This window comes from Curcuma longa, chromosome 8 (assembly GCF_044706935.1).
Source record: "Curcuma longa cultivar G26 ecotype Majalengka, Jawa Barat chromosome 8, ITB_CL_G26_1.1, whole genome shotgun sequence".
Classification (NCBI taxonomy): Eukaryota; Viridiplantae; Streptophyta; class Magnoliopsida; order Zingiberales; family Zingiberaceae; genus Curcuma; species Curcuma longa.
Window position 1 is genome coordinate 13,760,321 of NC_133868.1, and position 25,114 is coordinate 13,785,434.

The window sequence follows — 25,114 nt, forward strand, 5'->3', positions numbered from 1 at the left end:
CATAGTAAATTGTCTTAATCTTGAGTCCAAATGAATTGCACTCCCGAGCGCTTGAGCACCCAAATAAAACGCAAATCTGGATATGTGATGATCTTCACAAAGGCTTAAAATTTCTTGGTTATGCGATAGTTACGATTATTATGAAATAATTACAAAGGGATACATCCTTTAGTACAGATAAAAGAGATACCTCCTTTTGAGAAAAGATGAAATAATTTTTCATCACTCCCTTTATATAAGATAATAGTGCCAACATTGAGAAGTAGGTTATTATTCGCTCTCATCTATTTTTTACTCTCTTCTCTAAAGTTTGACTTGAACATCAAATTGGTTTCATCGAGATCGGTCGAGTTCTTTATGAGCATAGGACATCAACAATCAAGGCATTACCATAATTCTCATCTGACAATGAACTCCATTGTCGATTTGTCATTCCACAAATACCACTGACCCGTCCGAACTCTTCGTCCATTGTCAATCCATCTTCATCTCAACCGAATTACTATAACTAAATAGAGATATTCTATGATTAGTGAACACCGACGCTATTCCCAGAGGAACCCAATATACCTGCATTATGTATTAGAATATATTATATATGTATATATATCTAAACAATCAGATGATTTTAAAATTAGTATATGTTCAAAAAGTGATAAGTGCAATTAGTCTAGATCGTGCATATCATTATTTTAATACTAAACAACCAAATATAAAACCCACCAATACCAGAGTACTAATTTAGCCACAATACATGTTTGCCCTTTTTACACTGTCTAGCTCATATTTACATAATAGCAAAGGGCAAATCCATAGACAGCTCTTGCATAAACTGTAGGTATCAGTCATGTATAGGCATAATCAAGAATATGTTTAGCAACATTTACGAGCTTGTTGACGTTGATCTTCGCAGCACCATCTCTCCTGAGTCATTTTTCTCAAAAACCCTTTTAATCCACTCAGTCCATTTTGAATTGTGTATATTGTTGGTAGATGATGATGGAATAACTTCGGCATCAATAATTGGATTATTATCATCAAATGTGCCATATTCTGATACTGAATATGCATCTGGCACAGACATTAGAATGGCACGCTGAAGTGCAGCTTTGTGCTCTTTGTTGTGCTCCTTGGTGAGCGTCTTTTGCCTCTCCATCCTTGGCATTGGAGGAATCTCCATTAGCATTTCACTCTCCATCATTAACTGCAAGTTTCAAAAGCTTCCTGTTGGTTGGTTTGTTCCATCATTAATAGAGATAGTTACTCCAAATTTAAAAATTTAGTGGTAAACTCAACGGCCAATATGAATTTTTACAACAGTGAAAAGTTACAAAGACCATTCGGCGAAACATACTCAATGGCCAGTATGAATTTTTCCAGCAGTAACAAGAAACAAAGGATATCTGTGAAAACTATAAATTTTTTTTTTAAAAGAAAAAACATAGATGAGATTCGTACAGGTGCAAGCTATGCTAGAAAATATGTGCTAGCATTGCAGAAGTACCTAAAGAAAGTCAGATATTAAGATGCTAAAAAACCCATCTCGGTAAATTGTGATTTGGTGAGTTTCTAGAATTAGTTAGTTCGGAATCATATGAGTTTTGAAAACTATAGTTGTTGTAGACAAGGTGTTTAGTCATTACACGTTACATTAAGTCCTTATGCATGAGCACTTTAGTCTTCCCAAGTATAAGGAAACATAGGCTCCTTTCAGGGTGTCCCCTTCCTCTCCTCCCTGTCTCCAGTCTGCTTAAGAACCCCTTCATTACACATTACATTAAGTCTCCTCTCCTCCCTGTCTCCAGTCTGCTTAAGAACCCCTTCATTACACATTACATTAAGTCCTTATGCATAAGTGTTTTACTCTTCCCTACTTAGTGTAAGGAAATATAGACTCCTTTCTGTTAGTGTTAGTTCTTAGAGCCAATTATAAGATAATTAATAACGGAACTTTAGTATCATTTTTTCATTAATAAAAGACAAAGTTTATGGTCATTATATTTACTTTAGATCTATGTCAGATAAATAAGTATAATAATATTCTAGAGTAGTAGGTTTTAATCTATAGCATATCAATTAGTTGAATTAATAGTGGAATGTTGTAGACATATATAAAACACTACTCTTAATTATTTCTAACCAAGCTTTAATATATAAGGGCAATATTAATGTATTAAGACTAATATGTAAGTCAACTAATAACTTAATTTCACAAGTCATGTATATAAGATATCAAGTTGACACATAGATATATATTAGAAAATATGTACTGCACAATAAAAATGTTTCATGGATCGTTATATGAGTGTCATAAACATTCTCATAGTAACTATTAGTATAAATAGTCCTTGGACCTGAAATCACTACAGTTCTTTATATAAGGAGTTGTGTATTTTAGTATTGAAAAACGTCATCTGTAATGAGGTGAACTATAAAGTCGATCACTGGTATGCAATAAGTTATGCAAAGGATGTGAGTGATGTAAATGGGATCTATCCCTTTCATATGACGGAAGTGATATCTGTGAGCCCCTTGATTAAGTAGAACTACTAAAATGCATAGTCATACTCAAATAAATCAATATGAGATATTGAACTCATTTGATTAAGTAAATCTACTTGCACAAAGATAAGGAGATGACACGGTCTATATCTCATGAATCAATCTAAATATCGATGATAGAAGAACCAAATTATACAACATAATAGACACAAAAAGGTTAGGTCGAATCTAGACATTCTCATCACTTGGTTAGCAATGATGCATTGCTAGATGTCACTCATTGTTTATGTATCTAAAATGTTATTTTAGAGACATTACCAACGCTACGAGAACTTATTAGGTCACACACAAAGAACATGTTGATTTGGAGATAAGTTTATTTTAGTTTGTCTAAAATATAATACACCCTAAGATTATATGGTTAAGTCTAATTCGAACTAGACTCATTGAGTTAGACTCAAATGAATCTAACTATTAGATTATTGGATTAAGTCTAATCCAAATTAGATTTATTAAGCTAGACTCAACCACTAAAGAGGATTAATATCCATTAATAGAGATTAATGGAACAATAATGAAAAGGAGAGCAAAAGGTAAATTTTTTTTATATTAATTAGATAAGTACAAAAGCCATTTTACAATGCATTTGCGTATATATATCACTTCTAGTCTCCTTTTCTTCTTCTCTTGGTCGAACCATCCAAGCTGTTAACACAACGAAAGTGGTTCTTCTCCAAAAGCAACAACTACAGATGGCTTCGCGTCTGTGCCCCCTCGTCCTCTATATATAGTGGATAGGAGTACTAGTCGTCAGATGTAACGACATGTGAACAGGAGGGGGGGCATGCGAACCATTCGAGGAGGAACGCAATCTGCAGCGTATCTTTGTCCTTAACGGAGGCGTGTGAATGTCTCATCAGCCATCCCATCCCATTGGTGCGCCTCGGTTCTGTCAAGTGCTCCGTGAGCCGTGTGAACCATTCATCATAGAACGGCCTAACACCTAAGCCAACCTAGACTATTTCTCCACCTCTAACTCAGTAACCGTATTGTCATTTGTCATGAACTCAGTCTAGTCAGTCAACTGGTCCGCTCCTTCGATTAGACTTGAGGGGAGACCCATGTTATGGGTATTATGATCTGGCTCGCAAAGACCAGTCGTAGACCGAGACCCGTCAGATAAAGGAAGAGGACTTGTCCAAACACGTGGCACAGATAGAGGGAGACTCGATTGTTACGGTTGACTTGATTGGTTGACTGGACTTAATCGGACCCATTCAACTCATTCATAATTCCTACTCGACCACTCGAATCTGATTCGTCTTCTTTGTCAATCAAATCCTCTGATCCATCTTATCTGGCAGTCCCAATCAAATCCAATCTGTCACACCACTACCACTAAGCAATTATGAAGCAAGACAGTTTAATGACACGTAGCTACGACGGAGAGGATACATTCCGTCTGTAATGATCGCGGATGATCACAGCAGGATATTCTCCAGATCCTGACAATGATCACGGTAGGATATTCTCCCTGACAAGATATCTCAGATAATATTCTCCTTAATAACGAAAGACAGTTCCTCTGACAAAATCTATTGCGTCGATATTTCCTTAATTACAAGCAGGTATAATTCTCTTCCCTCACCGTCTATATAAACCCCAAATATTACATGCACAGGTATGCAATACAAAACGCAATTACTTCTTCCTTCCTGCAACAGTTTTTCTTCCTCCCGGTACTGACTTGAGCGTCGGAGTGGTCGAGCTAGGGACACCCCTGGCCTTCCTTCTCACGGTGTTGGTGTTCGCAGGTCTCGGAGTTCGTCATCTTCTTCCTCTCCACGACGTCGACCGTGGTGCTGCGTGGCGGGTGACGCGTCCACCGGCCGATCTCAATAGGAACAGATTACATTACTTTTCTAATATAATTTAACTAATTTCTATTTATTTCTTTGAGTCTCTAGGCTTTTCTAAAACTTCTATTTAATTTTTATGATATGTCCATTTCTCATAAAATATCAAATTGGGCCATTTTCAATACTGATCCAACTCATGCGATCCATATTAGTATCAACAGATTTTACCAGCTACGTGTCAAACTCTTAAAAAAGATGGAAACCTCAGGTTAGTCCTTAACGTTAATATAAACCAAAATGAAAACACTCAAAGCAAAATAACAAGGTAATAACTAATATTGAAATAGTGAATGCGATAACAACAAAACCTTTTATCCAATTTATGTGATATGAGATTTGACACTGTGCTCCGTAAGGATTTTGCTCCATTAGCATGTTATGGGTATATTGAGGCATATCCACACATAATTAGGCACGGGGGTTATACCCTCACATGTTATGTGATGTTTGTGATGTCCATTTTATTCTATTGATTTGATAGAGCAACTACTCATTCATGTGAGACTTTTTTAAATTTCTGATGACGTTCCCTAACAAAGAGATAGACCTCCACATATTGATTACTATTTCACGCATCAAAACAACAAATTGATAACAATTTAAGAGAATGTTAATCTTTCCTATCCTAATCCATTTAAGTAAGACATCACACAAAGCAAATAGATATTTGTGATACTCAGGTTGGGAACCTAATTTATTTATTTAAAGATATAATGACTCAAATTAGTGTACAACTCAGATGATGAGTATCTGGTATAACTTACTAGTCTAAAATATTTAAGCTCAAGTTAATGACAACATCTAAAAGCTTATAAAGCTCCTTTATTAGTCCGTGCTTATGTAAGACTAGATTGTGGTGTCAATTAGAAAGTTTTGTATTCCCGAGGGCTAAAATCCAATCCATACAACGGAATCATCCCTAATTGGTAGCATGAGAGGCCTAATGGTGGCTACACCATCACACTAGTCAACATTTCACTGTGTTTAAAATTAGGTCTGGGTTTCTCTAATATTAATTGTCATGATGCACTTACATAAAAGAACTAACCAATTAACTTGTTAGGCTTACCTATCGGCAGAAAATACTTAAGCTCAACTAATAGTAGCCAACTTATTTAATCATATAGAATTTCTTCATTAACTGGTGGAACTAAATAGGATGTAACAAAAGATGAAAAAATTATTGATAAAGTGCTTTGAAACAAACATTCAGAGAACCAAATACTATAGGAGGAGAAGTAATATAAAGACTCACATCTAAGGCATGTTGGGATTCTCTTTCTATCCAAATAATTGCATGATCTGAGGTAGCATTGCATGAAAGAACAATATGTTCAAATCGTCCATCTACCGGCACAGCTGTTCTAACAACAGGTGGAAATCTTCCACACCTGCAACCGGCAAAATAATTCAGTAGTATCCACTAGTGAGACCTGTCAAACACTCACTAAGATAACAAGAGTCATTAGCTTTCAGAGGCAGAAACAATATACTGCCTGAAGATCATTTTTCTTTTTATCTTTATTGAAGTAAATTCATTCACTGATATGCAAAGCAATGTGAAATCACGAATAATTGTTATCAAAATGATTATATGAGCTCCTTGTCCATCTCCATCATAATCAAAATCAGATATGATGTGTACAGAAACATAAATGATGTGTAATCAACTCAACCACCTAATTATCTAAGAGTAACCAACAATATAGAGATACGAAGGTTCCACTACTAGTAGTTAGAGATTTAAGTTTCAATGGTGGTGTCACGTATAATTAAATTGACTAAATTTTTACATTTCAGTGACTTCATTGTAAATTTTTTCTAAAAGATGTATTTAGAGAAGTAAAGTCCAAGTGTTTAGTCATTGAAAAAACCATCACTACCAAATTGATCATTATCACTTATTACTTAACCGAGATATGGAAGATATAATGAAAAAGCATGTCCAAAGTGTTTGCACATATATGATGTAAACATGAAGAGAAATGCTAGAAGCACAAATCAACTGATTTAAAATTTTGAACCCAAGCTAATGCTTTACTCATCTAACACTTTAAGCCTCATCCAATAAATGACAACCCTCATGGCATGAAACTAGGTTGATGCAAAATTTAAATTCAAAATAGGATTGCTTTTATAATTAGGTTTCGGTTGGCAAAATTTTATATTTATTTATTTGACGCAAATTAGACCTTGCTGATTTCTTGGCAAGCAAGCTTGGTAATTCCTTCCAAAACATCTACCACTTCCCTCACTAGGTCCCTTACCTACAGCCATGATCTAGCATTTTTTTATCCATCAAGATCCCATAGTGCTGTAAACACTAGATCTGCTCCCACCCTATCCCTAGTCTGATTTTAGTCTCTGTTAAAGTGAAAGATTTACTGGCTCGTCCTATAATCTTGCTTAGTATCCTATTCAACCAACCTCCTCTTGGTGTGTCTACTCCTATCAAAAGAAATATATTCTTTAGTGGTGGGCCATACTGCTTTGGGATTCAGTAAGGTGGGGATCCAATCCAACCTCCTAAAAGATCAAGCACGAGTGCAACTTGTCCTGACTGATTGAGATTCACACGTGATGATTTTCAAAGTAGAAATCATATTAATATCACACATAATTGTTTTAGATAATTTCCTATATTTAGTTAGTTTTTGAGACAAACCTTAACTTCCATAGTATGCTAGCCAAAAATAATAATTTTTTATTATCTTATTGTACCCAGTTTTAAAACCGCAATTGTTCGTCCCAAGACAGGATGAAAAAAGTTGAGGGTTACGTTAAATTGTTAGCCAACGGCAAATATAGGTGAATGTTCTATAAATGGATCCATCAAATTATTGTGTTAATGCTAGGTTGTTCTCTGCAAGGAATACGTTGCAGGATCCAAGACTGCAACATCTTGATAAGGACCACTACATTTTCATAAGAACATAGATGTAATGTTAAATATTATAAGAATATCAATTACCTTAGATTTAGAACATAGAGCATAGGAATGCTCACTAATAAGGCAATGAAGGTAGTAGATACGATAATGAGTAGAAAAATTAATATTTTATATTCACAAAAGACAAAATAGATAGGAGAGAAGACAAAGATGGCAGAGAACTTAGATTTTAAATTATAGTACACAGAAAGGAGTAGAAGAAGAAATGGAGTTGTATTGTATTGGTGTAATCAACCTCTAAGGTTTTGATATTTTTTGACAATATGTTTAATAAAGTCTAATAAAAATTGACCTAGTCAACTGAGAAATATAGTCAAATCAAGATTGACCGGATGACTAGTAAAAAGAAGTCTAGTCAGGTCAAGGTTGATCAGATGACTAGCAAAAAGAAAGTCTAATCAAGTCAAAGTTGATCGGATAACTAGCAAGATTAAAGTCCAGTCAAATCAAAGTTGACGGATGGCTAATAAAGTCCAAGTAGGTTAAAGTTGACCGAATGTTTGGCAAGAGAAAAGTCCAATCAGGTCAAGATTAACTGGATGACTGGCAAAGAGGAAAATCCAAGTAGGTAAAGGTTTGACCAAATACTTGGCAAGAAAAAGTCCAGACAAGTCAAGGATGATCGAATGTTTGACAACGGAAAATCCAAGCAGGTCAAGGATGACTCGAAGTCTAGCAAGAAAAATACCCAAGCAGGTCAAAGGTGACCGAATGTTTGACAAGAGGAAAAATCCTAAAGGAATAAATCCTAGGTTATGAGAAGTCCTAGAGGAATGAACTTCAAGCAAGTGAGACTAGTAGATTCGAGCGATTGAAATGAGATTTCCGATCGACTATGTGCGGTCGACCGAACCAACGTATTTGCTCGATCAAAATATAGTGTTGATAACACTATTTTATTTTGCTACTTTTATCTATTGTGCTAATTGTTGTTGTAGAAAAGTCTTAGTGAATTAGGAGGATCGAACACTAAGCATAAGAAATCCAAACAGGTCAGCTGGACCGAATGCTTGACGGATAAATAAGGTAAGTCTTGGAGAGGCCAAAGGCGATGAGGACTTGTCCCATTTAAGACAAATCACTTAGACGATGGTCCAACTTAAAAATCAATACGAAGTTCTAAGTCGAGATCGAACAGTAACTGTCAGAATAATTCATGCATATATATAATTGTTTCTAACTTTGTTTTGTATGATTATTATTATTATTATTATTGTGCTAATTTTGTTTTACAGAAAATAAAATCTAGATTAGGTCGACTAAACAGAGAGGTTCGATCGACCGATTAGAAGAGGATAAGCACAGATCGATTCAGATCCAAGTCCAAAAGGAAACACAGGCTCAATTAACCCATCACCAAGGTCAGTCGACCGAACACATATAGAAACTCTGATCAGAAAAGACAAGATCTGATCTGTAAAGGAAATACTAAAGTATAGTCAACCGATCAAGTTGATCGGTTGACCTGTCAAGCTAATTTTAAGGAGATACGATCTAGTCAGATCAAGAACTTGGATGTAAACTCAAACAACATGAAGCTTAATCGACCAGTAAGTTGGATCAATTGATCGTTGATCGGTCGACCTACCAAGCTGATTTCACAGAGATACGATCTGGTCGGATTAAGAACCTAGACATAAACTCGGACAGCATTGAAGCTCGATCGACCAGTAAGTGGGATCAATCAACCGATAAAGGCATAAAGCATTGTATCTGCAGGATTTGATTGGGTTCAATCGATCGATAACAGGATCGGTTGACCAGAAAAAGTACATAAAGAAGTCTCGAAGTCCGAGGCTCGGTGATCAATTCTTCCACAACTCCATACTCATTCGTCTCGCTGTCAAACAAGCTCTGCAAGTCTACTACGCCGATCTGCTCTTCGACAACCTACACTGAATCTCTATTCAATTGTTGTTGATAACATTAAATTGTACTTGCATATTTTAATTAGAGAGATAGTAAACTATTACTATATCCTTCATCTATACGAGGTTTTCTCCGCCTCCGAAATATTTTTCAGAGGAGAGAACATTAGTTGATTGTCTATCCGAAAACGATCCAAGGGATCGTAGGCCTTGGAGTAGCAATCGTTGGATTGTGAACCAAGTAAATTCTTATGTTTCGATTCTTATTTTATATCTCCGTTGCATTTTGATTTACTTTTAAAAGAAGAAACAAAAAGTTTTTTTAAGCATGATATTCACCCCCTCTATCGCTTTCCTGAACTTACAATTGTAGATAGTTTGTTAAAGGATAAAATAGTATGAATAGTTAGGAAGGGATAGGATCATAACTTTCAAGATAGGGGTGGCAAAAAAATTGTTAATGTAGTATATACACCTCAAGTAGGATTAAACAAAAATACCAAAAATAGATTTTGGAAAAACCTAAATGAGGTAGTATAAAAAATTTCATCAAACGAGATAATTTTAATAGGAGGAGATCTAAATGATCATGCAATGTAAAAATGAGGAATATAATAAGATGTATGAGAATTATGATTTTGGAATAAGAAATTAAGAAGAAAAAAATTATATTGGATTTTATAATAGCATATAAACTTACAACAACTATATATTTTTCAACAAAAGAGAAGAACGTTTGATTATGTTCAAAAGTAAAAATAATATGTAAATTGACTTACTTATGGTTAGGAAGATTTGTAAAGATCACAAGATCATCTCTAGAAAAAACTTAATTACCTAACATAAGTTATTAGTGTTACATATGCGCCCAAGTATAATATCAATAGAAGGAAAATATACACAGCTCTTAGAATCAAATGGTAGAAGTTAAAGGAAGGGAAATAAAGTATCTTTAAGGAAAGGATAGGAGCACAAGTATTAAGAGAAACACATGGTGATTCGAATGCAACATGGGATAAGTGATGAGTCAAAAGGATGTACACCACCAAGTAAAGCATTTTAGTAGTGGAACAAGAAAGTACATGAGAAAATAATAGAAAAACGAATAGTCTATAAATTATTGTACACTTGTAAGAACGAATAAAAGTTAAAAAAGTATGCAAGAGCTATGAAAAATGTCAAGAAAGAAGTGAATGAAGCCAAGAATAAAAATTTCGAATGCTTATATCAACAACTAGACACAAAAAAGGAGAAAGGAGCATCTATAGAATAACTAAAGCAAGAGAGAAAAAGACAAGAAATCTTACCCAAATAAGATGCATTAAAAATAAATGTAATAAGTACCAGTGAATGATAAAGAAATAGAAGAGCGATAGAAAAAATATTTTTATCAACTTTTTAATGAAGGTTTAAGTGACCAACTTAGCTTAGATAATTTAAGTAGGTCAGAGAAGTATAGAAATTTAAATTTTTATTAGAGAATTCAAATTTCAGAAGTAGAATAGGTTTTAAATGGAATGTAAAATGAAAAAGTAGTTAGATCAGATGATCTTTCAATAGAGGGGAGTTTTTAGGGAAGTAGAATATTGAATGTCTTATAAAGTTATTCAATCTAATATTGAAAACAAAAAAAAAATCTAATCTGTGGAGGATAAGTACTATAATCCCCTATATAAAAAAAAAAAAGACATGCAAAATTATACGAATTATAGAGGTATTAAACTAATGAGTCATACCATGAAACTTTAGAAAAGAGTGATAGAAAAAAGACAAGCAAAGGAGATGGCAGTAACTGAAAATCAATTTAGATTCATACTTGAAAGGCCGACAATAAAAGTTATACATCTTCTCAAACAACTAATTAAAATGTATTTGGAAAAAAAAGGCTACACATGACATTCATTGACCTAGAAAAATCTTGTGAAAGAGTTTCAAGAAAAATTATATGAAAATTTCTAGAAAAAATATGTTAGCATAAAGTATATTGAAATAATTAAAGATATGTATAAGGATGTAATGATAAAAGCGAAAACTTTAGGTAGATTAACCAAATTATTTTCTATTAAAATAGGGTTAGATCAAGGATCTGCTCTAAGTTTTTATCATTTTACACTAATCATAGGTAAACTTACTAGGCATATCTAAGACATATTACCATGGTGCATATTATTTGCAGATATTGTTTTGGTAGATGAAACATGTAAAAGAGTAAATGCTAAACTTGAATCTTGATGGGAAAACCTAGAAGTGAAAGATTTTAAATTTAATAAAATAAATATAGAATATATAAAATTTAACAATATTAGACGTAATAAGGTAATTATTAAGATAGGAGATGATGAGTTATCTAGAATTGAGAGCTTTAAGTATTTAATATCAATTTTACAAAAGGATGGAGGGGTTAAAAAAAATATCTTACATACAATACAAGTAGGATAATTGAAATGGAAAAAAGCATCAAGTGTTCTTTATGATCTAACATATCTCTAAAACTTAAAGGAAAGTTCTACTAAATAGAGATTAAACTTGTTATATTAAAAGAAGCTAAATGTTAGGCTATAACTTGAGCACATGAGCAAAAGATAAGAGTTGCAGAGATGAAGATATTAAGATGGATGTGCAAACATACGAGGATAGACATGATAAAAAATGAAGCGTCAAAAAGAAAGTCGAGATTGTGTCTGTTGCAGGAAAACATCGAGAGACATATTTAAGATAATACGGATATGTATTTATCAATTATGATAAATACGCACATTAAATAAGGAAGAGGAAAACCAAAGTGAACTTCGTTAACAATGATAAAATATGATCAAATTTATTTAAATATTAATGGAATAAAACACAATGACGTAGGCGAATCCATATAACGACCCCACTTAGTGGGATAAGACCTGGTTATTATTGTTGTTATTGTACCTAGTTTTATCGTGTTCTATTTTAATTTTTTCATAACTTGTCGACTCTTACATTGCCATTATGAGAGGAAATACACTAAGATATGTAAATCTAGATATGACATGATGATATTAAAAATATAGCAACATAGAAGATGCACTTAAATTCTTAAGTGGTAGATTGGGTATCTTAGAAAATTATAAAGAATCCATTAATAATCAATTCAACTAATTGGCAAATAAGGAGTAGTGAAGCACTAAAATAGTAAATTAATGTAAACTCACAAATCTTATATAAATATAACATGCATCATAATTGCTATTCCATGCTTAGAGCATAAAGACCTTTGTGAAAACAAAAATTGATATCGGCTTAAAGTGAGTCACCAGACACTTGGCATATAAAGGTAGAAGCTCTTAGTTTTAAAGACCAATTAAATCCAAATACATTTCTTAATTGCTTAGCCAAAATAGAATACTATTCTAGTTGGTGATAATATTACCCCATTCGAACAAGCATCATTTGCAAAATGTAATTTTATAAAATTGACAAGAAATTAACAGTGTTCAAGCAAACCTAGAATGATTTAGACAAATAGCTATCAAAATTGATCTAAATGAAATAAAAACTCATGGAGAATACATTCAAATGTACTTTACTGGTTCAACTACATAGTAAATAGATAAATCTGAAGGTCTTGAAATGTAATGAATATCAAAGTATGAAAAATTATACATGCTTTGAGATGCTAGATATGATACCAACCCTTGTTCATTTTCTCAATAGACCAAAGCTAGAAATAATTCAAAGACAAATAAAGTATTCATGAGGCTACTAAAATTGAGAAATACAAGGGTCTCCGTCATTTAGGTAAACAACCTCTCCTACCAAAAATACAGCAACCTACAGGTAAACAACCTCTCTTACATTTGCTTACTTTCTTCAGCAAAAATTGGACATTAGATAATTCTCCGTGACTTATGCTAGAGTTTTATGGTATCATCAAGTATTCATGCATTAATGCTACCATTTACTTTCACACAAGTTAGGATATAGATAATGCTAAACCTATGATAGATTTTTAGACTGTCCGACACTTCATGAGAAATTGGTGGTACAATTTACGAGTTAGATACAACAAGCTAAGTGCTAAATATAACTCTAAGTACACTTTTATTTTGAAACAAAGGGTCAGTGGGTAAGAGGGGATTGCCAATCCGTCGATGCAAAGTCACATTAAAAAATATTATACAAAATGTTTGACATCCAACTTAAATTTATATCTTCATTAATAGGTTGAAGTTAAACCCGCCAATGTCGATCCTAAGCCCGGATGAAAAAAGATGAGGGTTGTACGTTAGGTTGCCAACCAACGTGGATTTTCAAACAAATGTTCAATGAAGGGATTCATCAAACTATTATGCTAATGCTAGAATGTTCTGTAGAAAGAACGCATTACAGGTTTTGACATTAATGTCTTGACAAAAACCGCTACATCTCCATGAGAATTTAAGTGTATGTAAGAGTTCTCATACCATAAGTTAGATAAAAACAAATATTATAGAAAAATTAATTGTCTAATATTTAGAACATAAAATCTAAGAACGTTCACTGGTGGAGATAGTAAATATAATGATTAGAAGAAGAATTAATATTTTGTATATACAAGAGACAAAATAATACGAGGGAAAACAAAATAATAGAGAATTTAAATTTTAAATTATGATACAAAGGAAAGAATAAAATAAGAAATGGAGTATATATTGTTGTCGACAGTTCGTTAAAAAATAAAGTAGTAGTAGTTAGAAAGAGGATAGGATTATAATTCTCAAGATAGTGATAGAGAAAGAAATTGTTAATGTAATTAGTATATATGCACCTCAAGTAGGATTAGATGATTGTGCTCCGATCGGATGCGGAATAGCTCTAGTTGGTTCGTTGCTCGACTTGGGACATAGACCGTTGCAGGCTATGCTGGTGGTCCAAGCCCAGACGCATTGTGCGCTCTCGTGGCATATTGTCAGTGTGGTCGATGATGCGATGCGCGTCATTGGCGTTCCACCCTTTGACACTTGTGCGCTCAAGGCATCGACCAGTGGGCTCCCCATTCGATCCGTCTTGAAATACGGACCAAGGAGTCTGACATGCATGCAAGTCGGTGAGTTTAGAAACTCTGACGGGGCAAGGAAGCTGATTGGTGGGATCCTCTTTTTGTAGGGATGCATCGTCGGCCGACCTAGATCTTTTATGAAGGGTTTGTGTTGGAGTATGCCTGTCAGGACTCGAAAGATGGTGAACTATACCTAAGCGAGGTGAAGCTTTATATCAAATCTAGATTTTTGGCTGACCTAGATGAGGTATGATAAAATATCCCATCAACCGAAATGATTTCATAGGAGATCTAAATAGGCATTTAGGAGTGAAAAATAAGGAATATAATAAGGTGCATGGAGGTTATGGGTTTAGAACAAGAAATGTAGAAGGAAAAATTATATTGGATTTTGCAATAGCATATGACATTATACTAGTTAATACGTTTTTTTAAGAAAAGAGAATAATATTTGGTCATTTTCAAAAGTAAAAATAAAAAATTCAAATTGACTTTCTTATGGTTAAAAAGCAATATAAAAAGATTTATAAAGATTACAAGGTCATCTCTGCAGAAAACTTAACCCCCAACATAGGTTAGTAGTGTTGGATATATACCTTAAATATAATATCAATAGAAGAAAAATATGCATGACTCTTAGAATTAAGTGATGGAAGCTAAAGGATGGGAAACAAAACATATTTAAGAAGAAAGTTGGAGTACAAGTATTAAAAGAAATACACGACGACTCGAATACGACATGGAATAAGAGGGTATCAAAGTTGAAAATAATAACCAAGAGTGTACTCAGTGAGTCAAAGGGGCATGTACCATTAAGTAAAGAATTTTAGTGGTAAAATGAGAAAGTACAGAAGAAAGTGAAGGAAAAAACTAATAGCTTATAAGATAAATGATATTATATACTTGTAAAAATGAGGAAAATTTTAAAAAATATGCAGTAGTCAAGAAAGAAATCAAAAAAGCACTGAATGAAGTCAAGAATAAAACTTTGAATGCTTATATCAAAAATTAGATACAAAAGAAGGAGAAAGAAACATATATAGAATAGTTAAAGCAAGAGAGAAAGACAAGAGATCATATCCAAATAAAATATATTAAAGATAAATGCAATAAGGTATTATTAAATGATGAGGAAATTAAATAGTGATGAAATAGATATTTTCATCAACTTTTTAATGAAGGTTTACATGATCAATTTAACTTAGATAATTTAAGTTAAATGAGTATGAAAATTTAAATTTTTATCTTAAAATTCAAACTTCAGAAGTAGAACAAGTTTTAAATGAGATACAATAGAAAAGTAATTAGACCAGATGATATTCCAATAGAGATATGGAAGTGCATAGGGAAACAAGGTATTGAATGACTTACAAAATTATTCAATCTAATATTGAAAATAAAAAAAATTAACCAGTGGAGAGTAAGTACTCTAGTTCTCTTATATAAGAATAAAGGAGACGTATAAAATTGCACAAACTATAGGGGTTTTAAATTAATCGGTAATGCTATGAAACTTTTAGAAAAAGAAATAGAAAAAAGACTAAGGAAGAAAATTACGATGATCGAAAATTAATTTGGATTCACACATGGAAGGTCAACAATAGAAGTTATATATCTTCTCAAACAACTAATTAAAAAGTATCGGGAACAAAGCAAGATTTACACATAATATTCATCGACTTAAAAAAAGCTTATGATAGAGTCCCAAGAAAAATTATATGGAGAATTTTAGAAAAGAGATGTGTTAGCATAAGTATATTGAACTAATTAAGGATATGTATGAGGATAAAATTATAAAAGTGAAGACTTCATGTGTATTAACTGAAGCGTTTCCCATAGGGATAGGGTTACATCAAGAATTAGCTTTAAGTCTATCTTTTTATATTAATCATGAACAAACTCACTAAAAACATCCAAGATATGATATCATGGTGCATGTTGTTTACAGATGATATTGTTTTGATAGATGAGACACATAAAGGAGTAATGTTAAACTCAGATCTTAGCGAGAAATGCTAAAAGTGAAAGATTTTAGACAAAGTCGATTAAAGATAGAATATATAAAATTTAAATTTAGTAATATTAAACGTAATGAGACAATTATTAAGATAGGAGATGATAAATTATCTGTAACTGAGAGTTTTAAATATTTAAGATTATTTTTACAAAATAAATGAGGGATTAAGAGAGAGGTCTTACATAAAATACAAGCGGGATGGATGAAATGGAGACGAGCATCAAGTATTCTTTATGAACGTAAATTATCTCTAAGACTTAAAGGAAAATTTTACAAAATGATGATTATACCTGCTTTGTTATATAGAGTTGAATGTTGGACTATGACTAGAGCACATGAGCAGAAGATGAAAGTTGTAGAGATGAGGTTGTTAAGGTGGATGTGTGAACATACAAGTATGAACAGATAAAAAATAAAATATTAGAGAGAAAAACATGGTTATAGCTATTGAAGGAAAACTTTGGAAGACACATTAAAAATGGTACGAACATGTACTTAGATAATCAATAAATGCTCCAATTAGGCGATGTGAAACTATAATAAATGTGCACATCAAATGAAGAAGAGAAAGACCAAAAAATATTTGATTAGCAACAATAAACAAGATAAAAATTATTTAAATATAAATGATTATATAATAAAGGATAGAGTCCAATGATGTAGAATGATACATATAGCTAACCCCACCTAGTGAGATAAGACTTGGTTGTTGTTATTGTTGTAATAGGTTAAAGTTCAATATGAATCACCACCATAATTCAAGAAATTTATTTAGTTTCAAGATTTAAAATATTGAGTCATGCCAAAGTTCGATTTATGATCAGAATCTTACGATAGAGTTTCGGTATCATACCGTACCAGTACAATTTTAGTACTTTTTAAATATTTTATTAATATTTGATTATTATAGATGTTTACTATTGAGTTATATTTGAGACGTTGAATGTTAAATTCAAATTCTAATATTATCTCGTGGGATGTTTAGTACTTATCGAATTTTTTATAGCAACTATCAGTGATGTATAAATTTAAATTTTACATTTTTATTATTATTACACATAATTAAATAGTCTTAATTATAGTTTTATTACAGAGACGTCAAATCCAAAAATTACATTATAATAGTCATGAAGATTGGTCTTCAACAGTTTTAAATTTTATTACAACAACATCAAGTCTAAAAATTTCCATTAATATGATTAATCTTTGATTTTGACATCTTCAAAAATATTATGATGATTTTAGGCATTAATTATGTTACACTTATTTCAAAATTTTAAATTATTCATGGATTCATTTAATTTTTATATTTTGAGAATATGTAAAAGTGTTGCATAAATTTTCTATTATATAGTAAAATGATAAGGGGATTATAACTTTGATTTATTGATATAATGCATATGTTATGTTGTATTATTATATTAAATATGAGTTGGATGAATGAGTGTTAAGTTTTTAAACATTGAACAATTTATATAAAAGAAAATAAATATATTTCTCTTTTTTTTAAAAAATGATATAACACTAGTTCGAATTAAAATTTATATAAGTTTTGTAAAATTAATGACATGTAATGTTACTAATATCAAAAGAAGTGTAACGTATTTTAAATGTTATTTTCATAAAATAAATCAAAATTAGTATAAATAAATAAATAATTTATTTTTTAACAATTAAATTAATTTTTATTTAAATAAATTATCATATCAAACCCTAATTATTTATTGGCATTCAAATTAAAATTGAGAGAATATAAAAAAGAAGAAGCTCGACACGATCTCATCAAACTTTAATTTTCATATCATATGTTAACATTATTTCTCTAAATTTTTATTGATATCACAAAAGTTAGGACACAAAAAATATATATATGAAATTTTATCTTAATTAAAACTTTTACATTTTAAATTTTTTAAAATAAATAATTAAATTAAATTAAACCAATATTTTAAAATTTAGGGTTAAGTAAAAGTTAATTTTGAGTTAAGGTGGAGTCCACCAAGCAGACATGACGGTTAGAATCAAGTAAGTTTAAATTAGATTTATTTTGCTCAGTTTAAAATTGAATAAAATTTATATATAGAATAATTTATTTCAATATTTAATTAAACTAATAATAAGATTAAGAATTACATTATATCTCTCCCAATAAGGAGAGAAAGGAATTATTGATGGAAAAATTCCACAATCAAAAAAGAAAAAGGAAAGATTCTCAGTGGATAAGGAGAAATAAAGGGAAAAGGGGAAAGACATTGATTAGCATTAGAGAAAAAGGAAAGAAATGGGAAAGTAACCAATCACAAAAAATTGAAGAAAACAAAAGGGAAAAAAGGATTAGAAGAAAAGGAAATAAAGGGAGAAAAAGGATTAAAAGGAACAAAATAAAAATAAGGGAAATAGAAAAAAAAAAACTGTGTCATAGCTAGCCTACCGCGGCCTAGCTATTTGCAAAGATAGGGCCAAGTATGACCATGGCGAAGTCGCAACGGTCACATTTGGCCGCAAGCTCTCTATGAGGCGATGGCCTCGTGGTAAAGCGAGGTCGTCGCAAGAGGCTTCACCTAGCGGTTTTAAGGTCGCGGCAGCTACATCTAGCCATAGGCTCTCCAAGAGACAACAACAACCTCATGGAGGCCTCGTGGCCATGCATAGGCCTCACGACCAGGCAAATGCAAGATGCCTTACAAACATGTGAGACCGTTGCAACCTCGTGGAAGCCCGTGGCTGACATCTAGTGAATCGTCAAGTTATATTGTGTGGGATCGTTGGAGTTTTGGCGAGACGAACCACTTGTCGCCCAACCCTTATCGGCTCATCATTATTATTTGTCGCCTATAAACTTTCTATTCTCTTCTCTTTTGGTTTTTGTTGGCTTTGCACCGAATCCAATGTCATGCCAATTGGCGGGATGGAATGGCAAATTTCGTCCATGTTGACTAGCATAGCATGAAACTTTAAATTGTGCATAGTTGTCTAAAGAGTTGAGATTTTATTTTGTAAATTGTTAAAAATGCTTATGATAATTATATAAATAGATCCATGAGTATATATTCTTTTGAAGAAGCTTATTGATTTAAAGCTCGTCAATCTATTGATATTTTTGCATGTTTTTTCCATCCTTCTAGTTTATTAAGAGTCATATTAAGTGTATATGAAAAGGAAAATTACACCAAACAATGAAACATAAATTCATACCATAAAATTAGTGCAATAGTAAAGATTATCTAATTATAGACTTTATGAGAAAAGTGTGCTAGGTCTTTAACATCATAACAAAAATTTGTTATGGATACTTATGTTATTGACTTGCCAACAAAATTGAATATTAGTTTAATATTCAATATAGAGGACTTATTATTATATCAAGTGATAATATTTTCTCATTTTGTTCATCTTCTATACATCAAATTCCTTCTACTTTATAGTGTAGTTAAGTCTTGAAGTCGATAACATAATTAATATGCAATCGATATGCAAACTTGTTAACGGTAAAGCAAAGTGACTATATAAACCCAAACTTCATATAGAAAATTATATTAAAAAAATAGGATACAATTGAGAAAAAAATATATCTATCTCATGTAAAGAAAAGACTCCCACATGAAGTGATGTAGGCACTAGCGTCTAGAGTTTGGGTTTTGGTTTTACTACAAAAGCAACCCCAAGGTAGAAGCTAGGTTTTGGCATGAAAGAGGAAGCAACAAAGGAAGCCAAATGATGAATCGAGTCTGAGACACTAAGATATCGTCAAGGAAGGTCACAAAGCAAAACAAAAAGGTTTTCCCATCTTGACCAACATGGATTGAGATTATAAACATTGCAATATAATAACTGTCATCTTGTTCTTTAGATGCCCTTTTAGAGGGTAGCAAATTAGTACACTTTGTCCCTCCTTCCTCCTTGATGCTTTGACTTCATATCCTTTCCTTTTGATGGCTCCTTCCAATGAATTATAAAACATGTTAACCTTATTAGGGGACAAAGATGATGTCCAAACTAGGTTCTGATCAATACCCAAAATCGTCACAACTCTAAATTTTAAATAGTGACAAATGCGAAGTCAAATTTCCACGAAACACACATAACAACAAAAATTAACCGTGAAAATTTTCATTAAGTAAATTGCATTTCGAGTTTTTTATTGAAAAAATTAGTAAGCTAGCAAGTTAAATGCCAAGTATCTATCTTGGAAATCATCATTTTCTTTTCTATGAAATTCATAGCTATTCACACCAAGCAAACATGTCTTCAAGACCATGAAGATGTATAGATTAGTACATGAGAAAGCCTAGGGAGTAATTAATCATGCCCAAGAGTTTCCTACTCTACCATCTTCCTTTAAAGTTAACTATTGAGCAATTAGTTGTTCAAGACAACAAGCTGCCTTGTAAAAGCCAATGCTTTACTCAGTTTTTTCCTAAAGTCCTTTAATGGTGAAGTACCTCAATTTCCTATTTTCCTAGAATATTAAAGATGCTAACCCAACTAAAATTAATATGAACCAATAAATCTAGCATTTTACAAGTTTCAAAATAAAAAAAAAAATGTGAATGCCATATTTCTCTAGATTTTGCACATGTCATAATGGACAAGGATGTATACCTACATGGCTTCCTCTCAATAATATGATAGAGCCTTCCTGGTGCATATAGTCTCCGGGGATCTCTTAGCATAGCGTCCTCTGGTATGCATGTATCAGCCATGCATCTTAGACATAACAAGCATGGTAAACTGTGCAAAGAAAATCACACCAGTCCTATCAAATAAGAAAAGACTTCTCAATTGATGTGTTTGCAAGACAGTAAGCTGCACGAGCATGTCTAGGTGGTTTTTCTGGTTTTTGTTCAAAACATGAAGGAAGAAGTTGGAAGAAAGTTGATCAGTTGACAGTTATAAAGAAACAAGAATTGATGTGAAATTTCTGCACTTTCCCCTTTTTATTCCAGTCCTTCCTGTTGCTTAGCATAGCATTCTGATGGAAATAAATAGTTGAATAAATGTGATCATCCCCTATTGCAATGTATTATTAAGGGAAAATTGGTATTGACTGCAAAAAAGAAAACTAAGGTGATAATGGTTTTGGCATTTACATGGTCAACTTGATTTGCAAAATACAACAAAAACATGAGCTATGCAATGAAAAGAGAAAGAAATTGGCACAAAAAGAAACAAGTGAATTAACTAAGGGTTTTATTTGAATGCTACTGTAGGTACATATAAAGAAATGATTCAAAGACCATTATTTCCAATGAATACAAGAAATTTCAGGTCCTTGATTGGTCCTTATAAGATCCTATGCATCATCCATTGTCTATGTGGTGCAACAGTTCATGAAATTTGGAGTTTCAAGGAGCTACTTACATCATGCATTCATGCTTTAGAAGCAAGGATGTGTGTAAGGTTCCATGTATATAGTTTATCTTCTTCAAATGTATAGGCATATTAGAGCATTATTTATCATCAAAACTCAGGAATCTAACCCCAAGACCCCAGAACTCCCAAAATTTTGAATCAGGGTTTTCCTTTTTTAAATAAAAAATAGCCATAGAGAATTCCAGGTTGGATCTCTAAGTTTCCTACAGCCTACATAACATTTAAGAAGTGCATCCATATATTTACACATTTATCTCCATCTTCGGTCACAAGCTCCACTTCAAATTGGGTGAAGAGAAGCATAAAAATGACATGTCAGAACTACAAGCAAGCATGCCAAATGAAAGACTTCCATAAGATGAAAAACAGTCTCTTTCCTAAATGCATTACAAAATCATAGTAGATCATTCACCTATATGCATTATGAAGTCATAGTAGATCATCTAGCTATATGCATTACAAAATCATAGTAGATCACTAAATGCATTTGATTTCCTTTGTGGCTACTACTCTTTAAGATATTAATACCATCTTAATTTAAGGAAACCATACAGATAGTAAAAACATTCAGTACGCGCCTAAGATTTACATGGTTAACTTTTATCCATTTTTTGTTATGCACTACAGCATTCATTATTGTTCTACATAAAATCCTTGAGTGAAAAAGTGCTTACTCTAAAAAAGAAGGCCTCAATTTACAAAAAAAATGAATGAATGAAGTCCTTACTCTAAGAGTTGAGTCCTCAATTTACCAGAAAAGTGACTTGAATATATCTTCCAGAGGTGTTGCTGTCCGAGGCAAGAAATCATCCTGAGCAATTGTTGATAAACATATGCAAATCAGAGCTAAAGCTTGGAAAATGATTGCTAAAGACAGAATAGCAATAACCGCCAAAATTTGCAAAGTATTGAGCAAAATCAATATTGAGGAAGATCTAGATTCTACTAAAAACAAGGTCTCAGTTTGTACATTCTATTCAATGAACTGTTGTAAAGTTCTTATTCCTTAGACTTTTTCATTTCAATTTATCAAATGTGCTTCATGTATGAATGGAAAGATGTGGCTCCTAAGTACGACTACCAATTATAGCTAATTTATAGAACAACATGAATGAAGACCATCAGCCCATCGAAAGGCTCTGGATGATGGTTATGGTAGTGGATTGCATTATAACTTGGTAATTGGATTTATTCAATAGCAATTTCACTTGGTATCCATTTATATTCAACACTTTGCATAAATACTTGAGTTTCTTTATAATATACTTACAATGATCTCAAGAAAATTTAAAGCCCTAATTTGTGCATAAGAAAGTTGATCCATTTATCATAGGATGACTATGTAACCCAATTAGATCTCACCTGATTCTTGGAGAACATTCTCTATTGAATAAATTCGAATATGCAACAAAATAGTATAATAAAAAAGGAGAAGTCTAGGAATCTTGCCTGGAGAACAACCGAATTGATAACATCTGCATATCTAACAGCCAAATTAAGCGAGACACACCTTGCAGGGGCAATAGCAAAACACCTAATCCTATTCCTCTCCACATTCCCCAACTTGTCAAGATTATGAACAGCCACCATTGCTAGCAGTGCAGCGACGCCAGATCCCAAAGAATGGCCGGCAAATGTAAGAGTGTACGTGGGATTCATCTCCAACAAGTCCTTCAAAACTTTGCACTCCTCATCAAAGACCCAAATAGCAGCTTGCAGAAGACCATTGTGAACGTAACCACCAGAAAATTTCCTCTTTCCAAGACTATTATCTAACAGAACGGCATAATCGCCCTCTTGAGCAAAATTGAAGCCTCTTATTGCCAAGACGATGTCAGAATTTCTATGATCGACATAGATCAGATACGGCGGTGCGCGGCCATGGGTGTTCTGGTAGGTCTTGCGGAGGACGACCCAGTGGGTATCGATGCCGTAGCCTCCCGGCGGTGCCCATTGAGGATGGTCGAGATCGTCCTCATAGACTGCGAGAATGTAGCGGCAGAGCCGAGGCACGGGCTCAAACTCTACAGGCGACGCCAGGCCCCAGGTCTCGCTGTCGTGGCCGGCGCTGTGGAGGAGGCGCTTCCAGGCCCAGCGAGCGCAGGCGAGGCAGTAGACGCACTCGAGGACAGGAAGGCAGCAAGCAAGTGACATGGAAAGCCGAGCAAAAGCGAAAACTACATGGTGAAGCCTCCCAATCTGTTCGATGAAATGCGCCAAGCAGGAAGCAGGGAAACCAAGTTCATGATGATATGAATGCCGATTTTGATGACCAGAATCCAACTCCAACTACGGAATATTCAAATTACCTGCCTTGCTTTTGCAAATTGCAATCTCTAGTTAGTCGCGGAGTAGTAGAGCTTTCAGATTCTGGTATTATGGAACTCGCGGAGAGAGGTGGCGTGGAGTAGTGGAAAAGAAGGCAGGCAAATCCAAATCCAAATCCAGCTACCAGTCAAAACAAGCATGCGGTGGGATGGAAGGGAAGGATGGACGATTAGCTGCTGGAAATAATATGCTACTGGCTGTTGCGCTCAGTTGCGCGGCTGCCATCGTACATTCAGGAACCATGTGTATCAATTTTTCTTTAATGAAAATAAAAACAACGAAAGCAATTGGTCGTTTTGGGCCTCGGCCCAAGGGAGAATTGGCTGTGCGTTCATCCAACGGATGATGTTCCTGACCACCCTTCTACAATCCCTATCCGATTACCTTGATTCTCGAGTGGATCCACGCTGAGTTTGCTTCGGCGAGGTTGAATCTCTCATTTGGTACGGCTATGATTTTCTTTAAAACGATACTACACCTTGTTAAGAGGAAACAGACAAAAAATAATAATAACAATCTATGACATAATTATAGATTGTTGGAGGGATGAAATGACTTACTGAGTAATGTAAGTATAAAAATGGCTTCTGAGACTACGGTATAATAGTTAATCAGGTATGAACAATTTTTAATTATAATACATTAAAAGATAATTCTAGAATGCTAATTACGAAACAATGCGTCATTTGCGCTTCCTAATTTATTCTGATATCCAATAAAAAAAATTTATGAGGTCAGATTGATCATCTCTAGAGATTAATCGGTTCAAAAAACTGAATACTTGGATCATCAAAAAAATATATATATATAATAGTAAAAATGAGATTAGGAGATGGGGGGGGGGGGGGGGGGGGGGGGGGGAGATAAAAGAACTAAATAGATAATGTTAGAACTACAAGAGACGTAACTAAATAACTACAGGGTGAATAACATATGACCTACAAATATAACTCTGTAATCTTGCTAATACTTAGCAATGTCGATCAAATACAATTGAGACAATATAAATAAACATAAGCAAAAAAAAAACACTAACATGCTTAATTATTTTTTTATGAAGGTAAATTATATTATAACTCAAGTGAAGACATACATGTTTAAACATCCAAAATTTGAAAGATATGTATCTGAATCTTCCGAAACATCCTC

The 25,114-nt window shown here is 33.2% G+C and overlaps 1 protein-coding gene across 1 annotated transcript; it reads right to left on the reverse strand.

Moving 5' to 3' along the window:
• Positions 1 to 656: 656 nt before the first annotated feature.
• Positions 657 to 24,107, reverse strand: LOC141833316 (uncharacterized). Its single transcript, XM_074720726.1, has 5 exons — positions 23,087 to 24,107; positions 22,390 to 22,448; positions 20,867 to 20,995; positions 5,677 to 5,812; positions 657 to 1,204 (listed from the first exon to the last, which is right to left on the reverse strand). Exons 1-5 carry the CDS (start codon positions 23,789 to 23,791, stop codon positions 884 to 886), a joined length of 1,350 nt encoding a protein of 449 aa, XP_074576827.1. The 5' UTR covers positions 23,792 to 24,107; the 3' UTR covers positions 657 to 883.
• Positions 24,108 to 25,114: the final 1,007 nt, after the last annotated feature.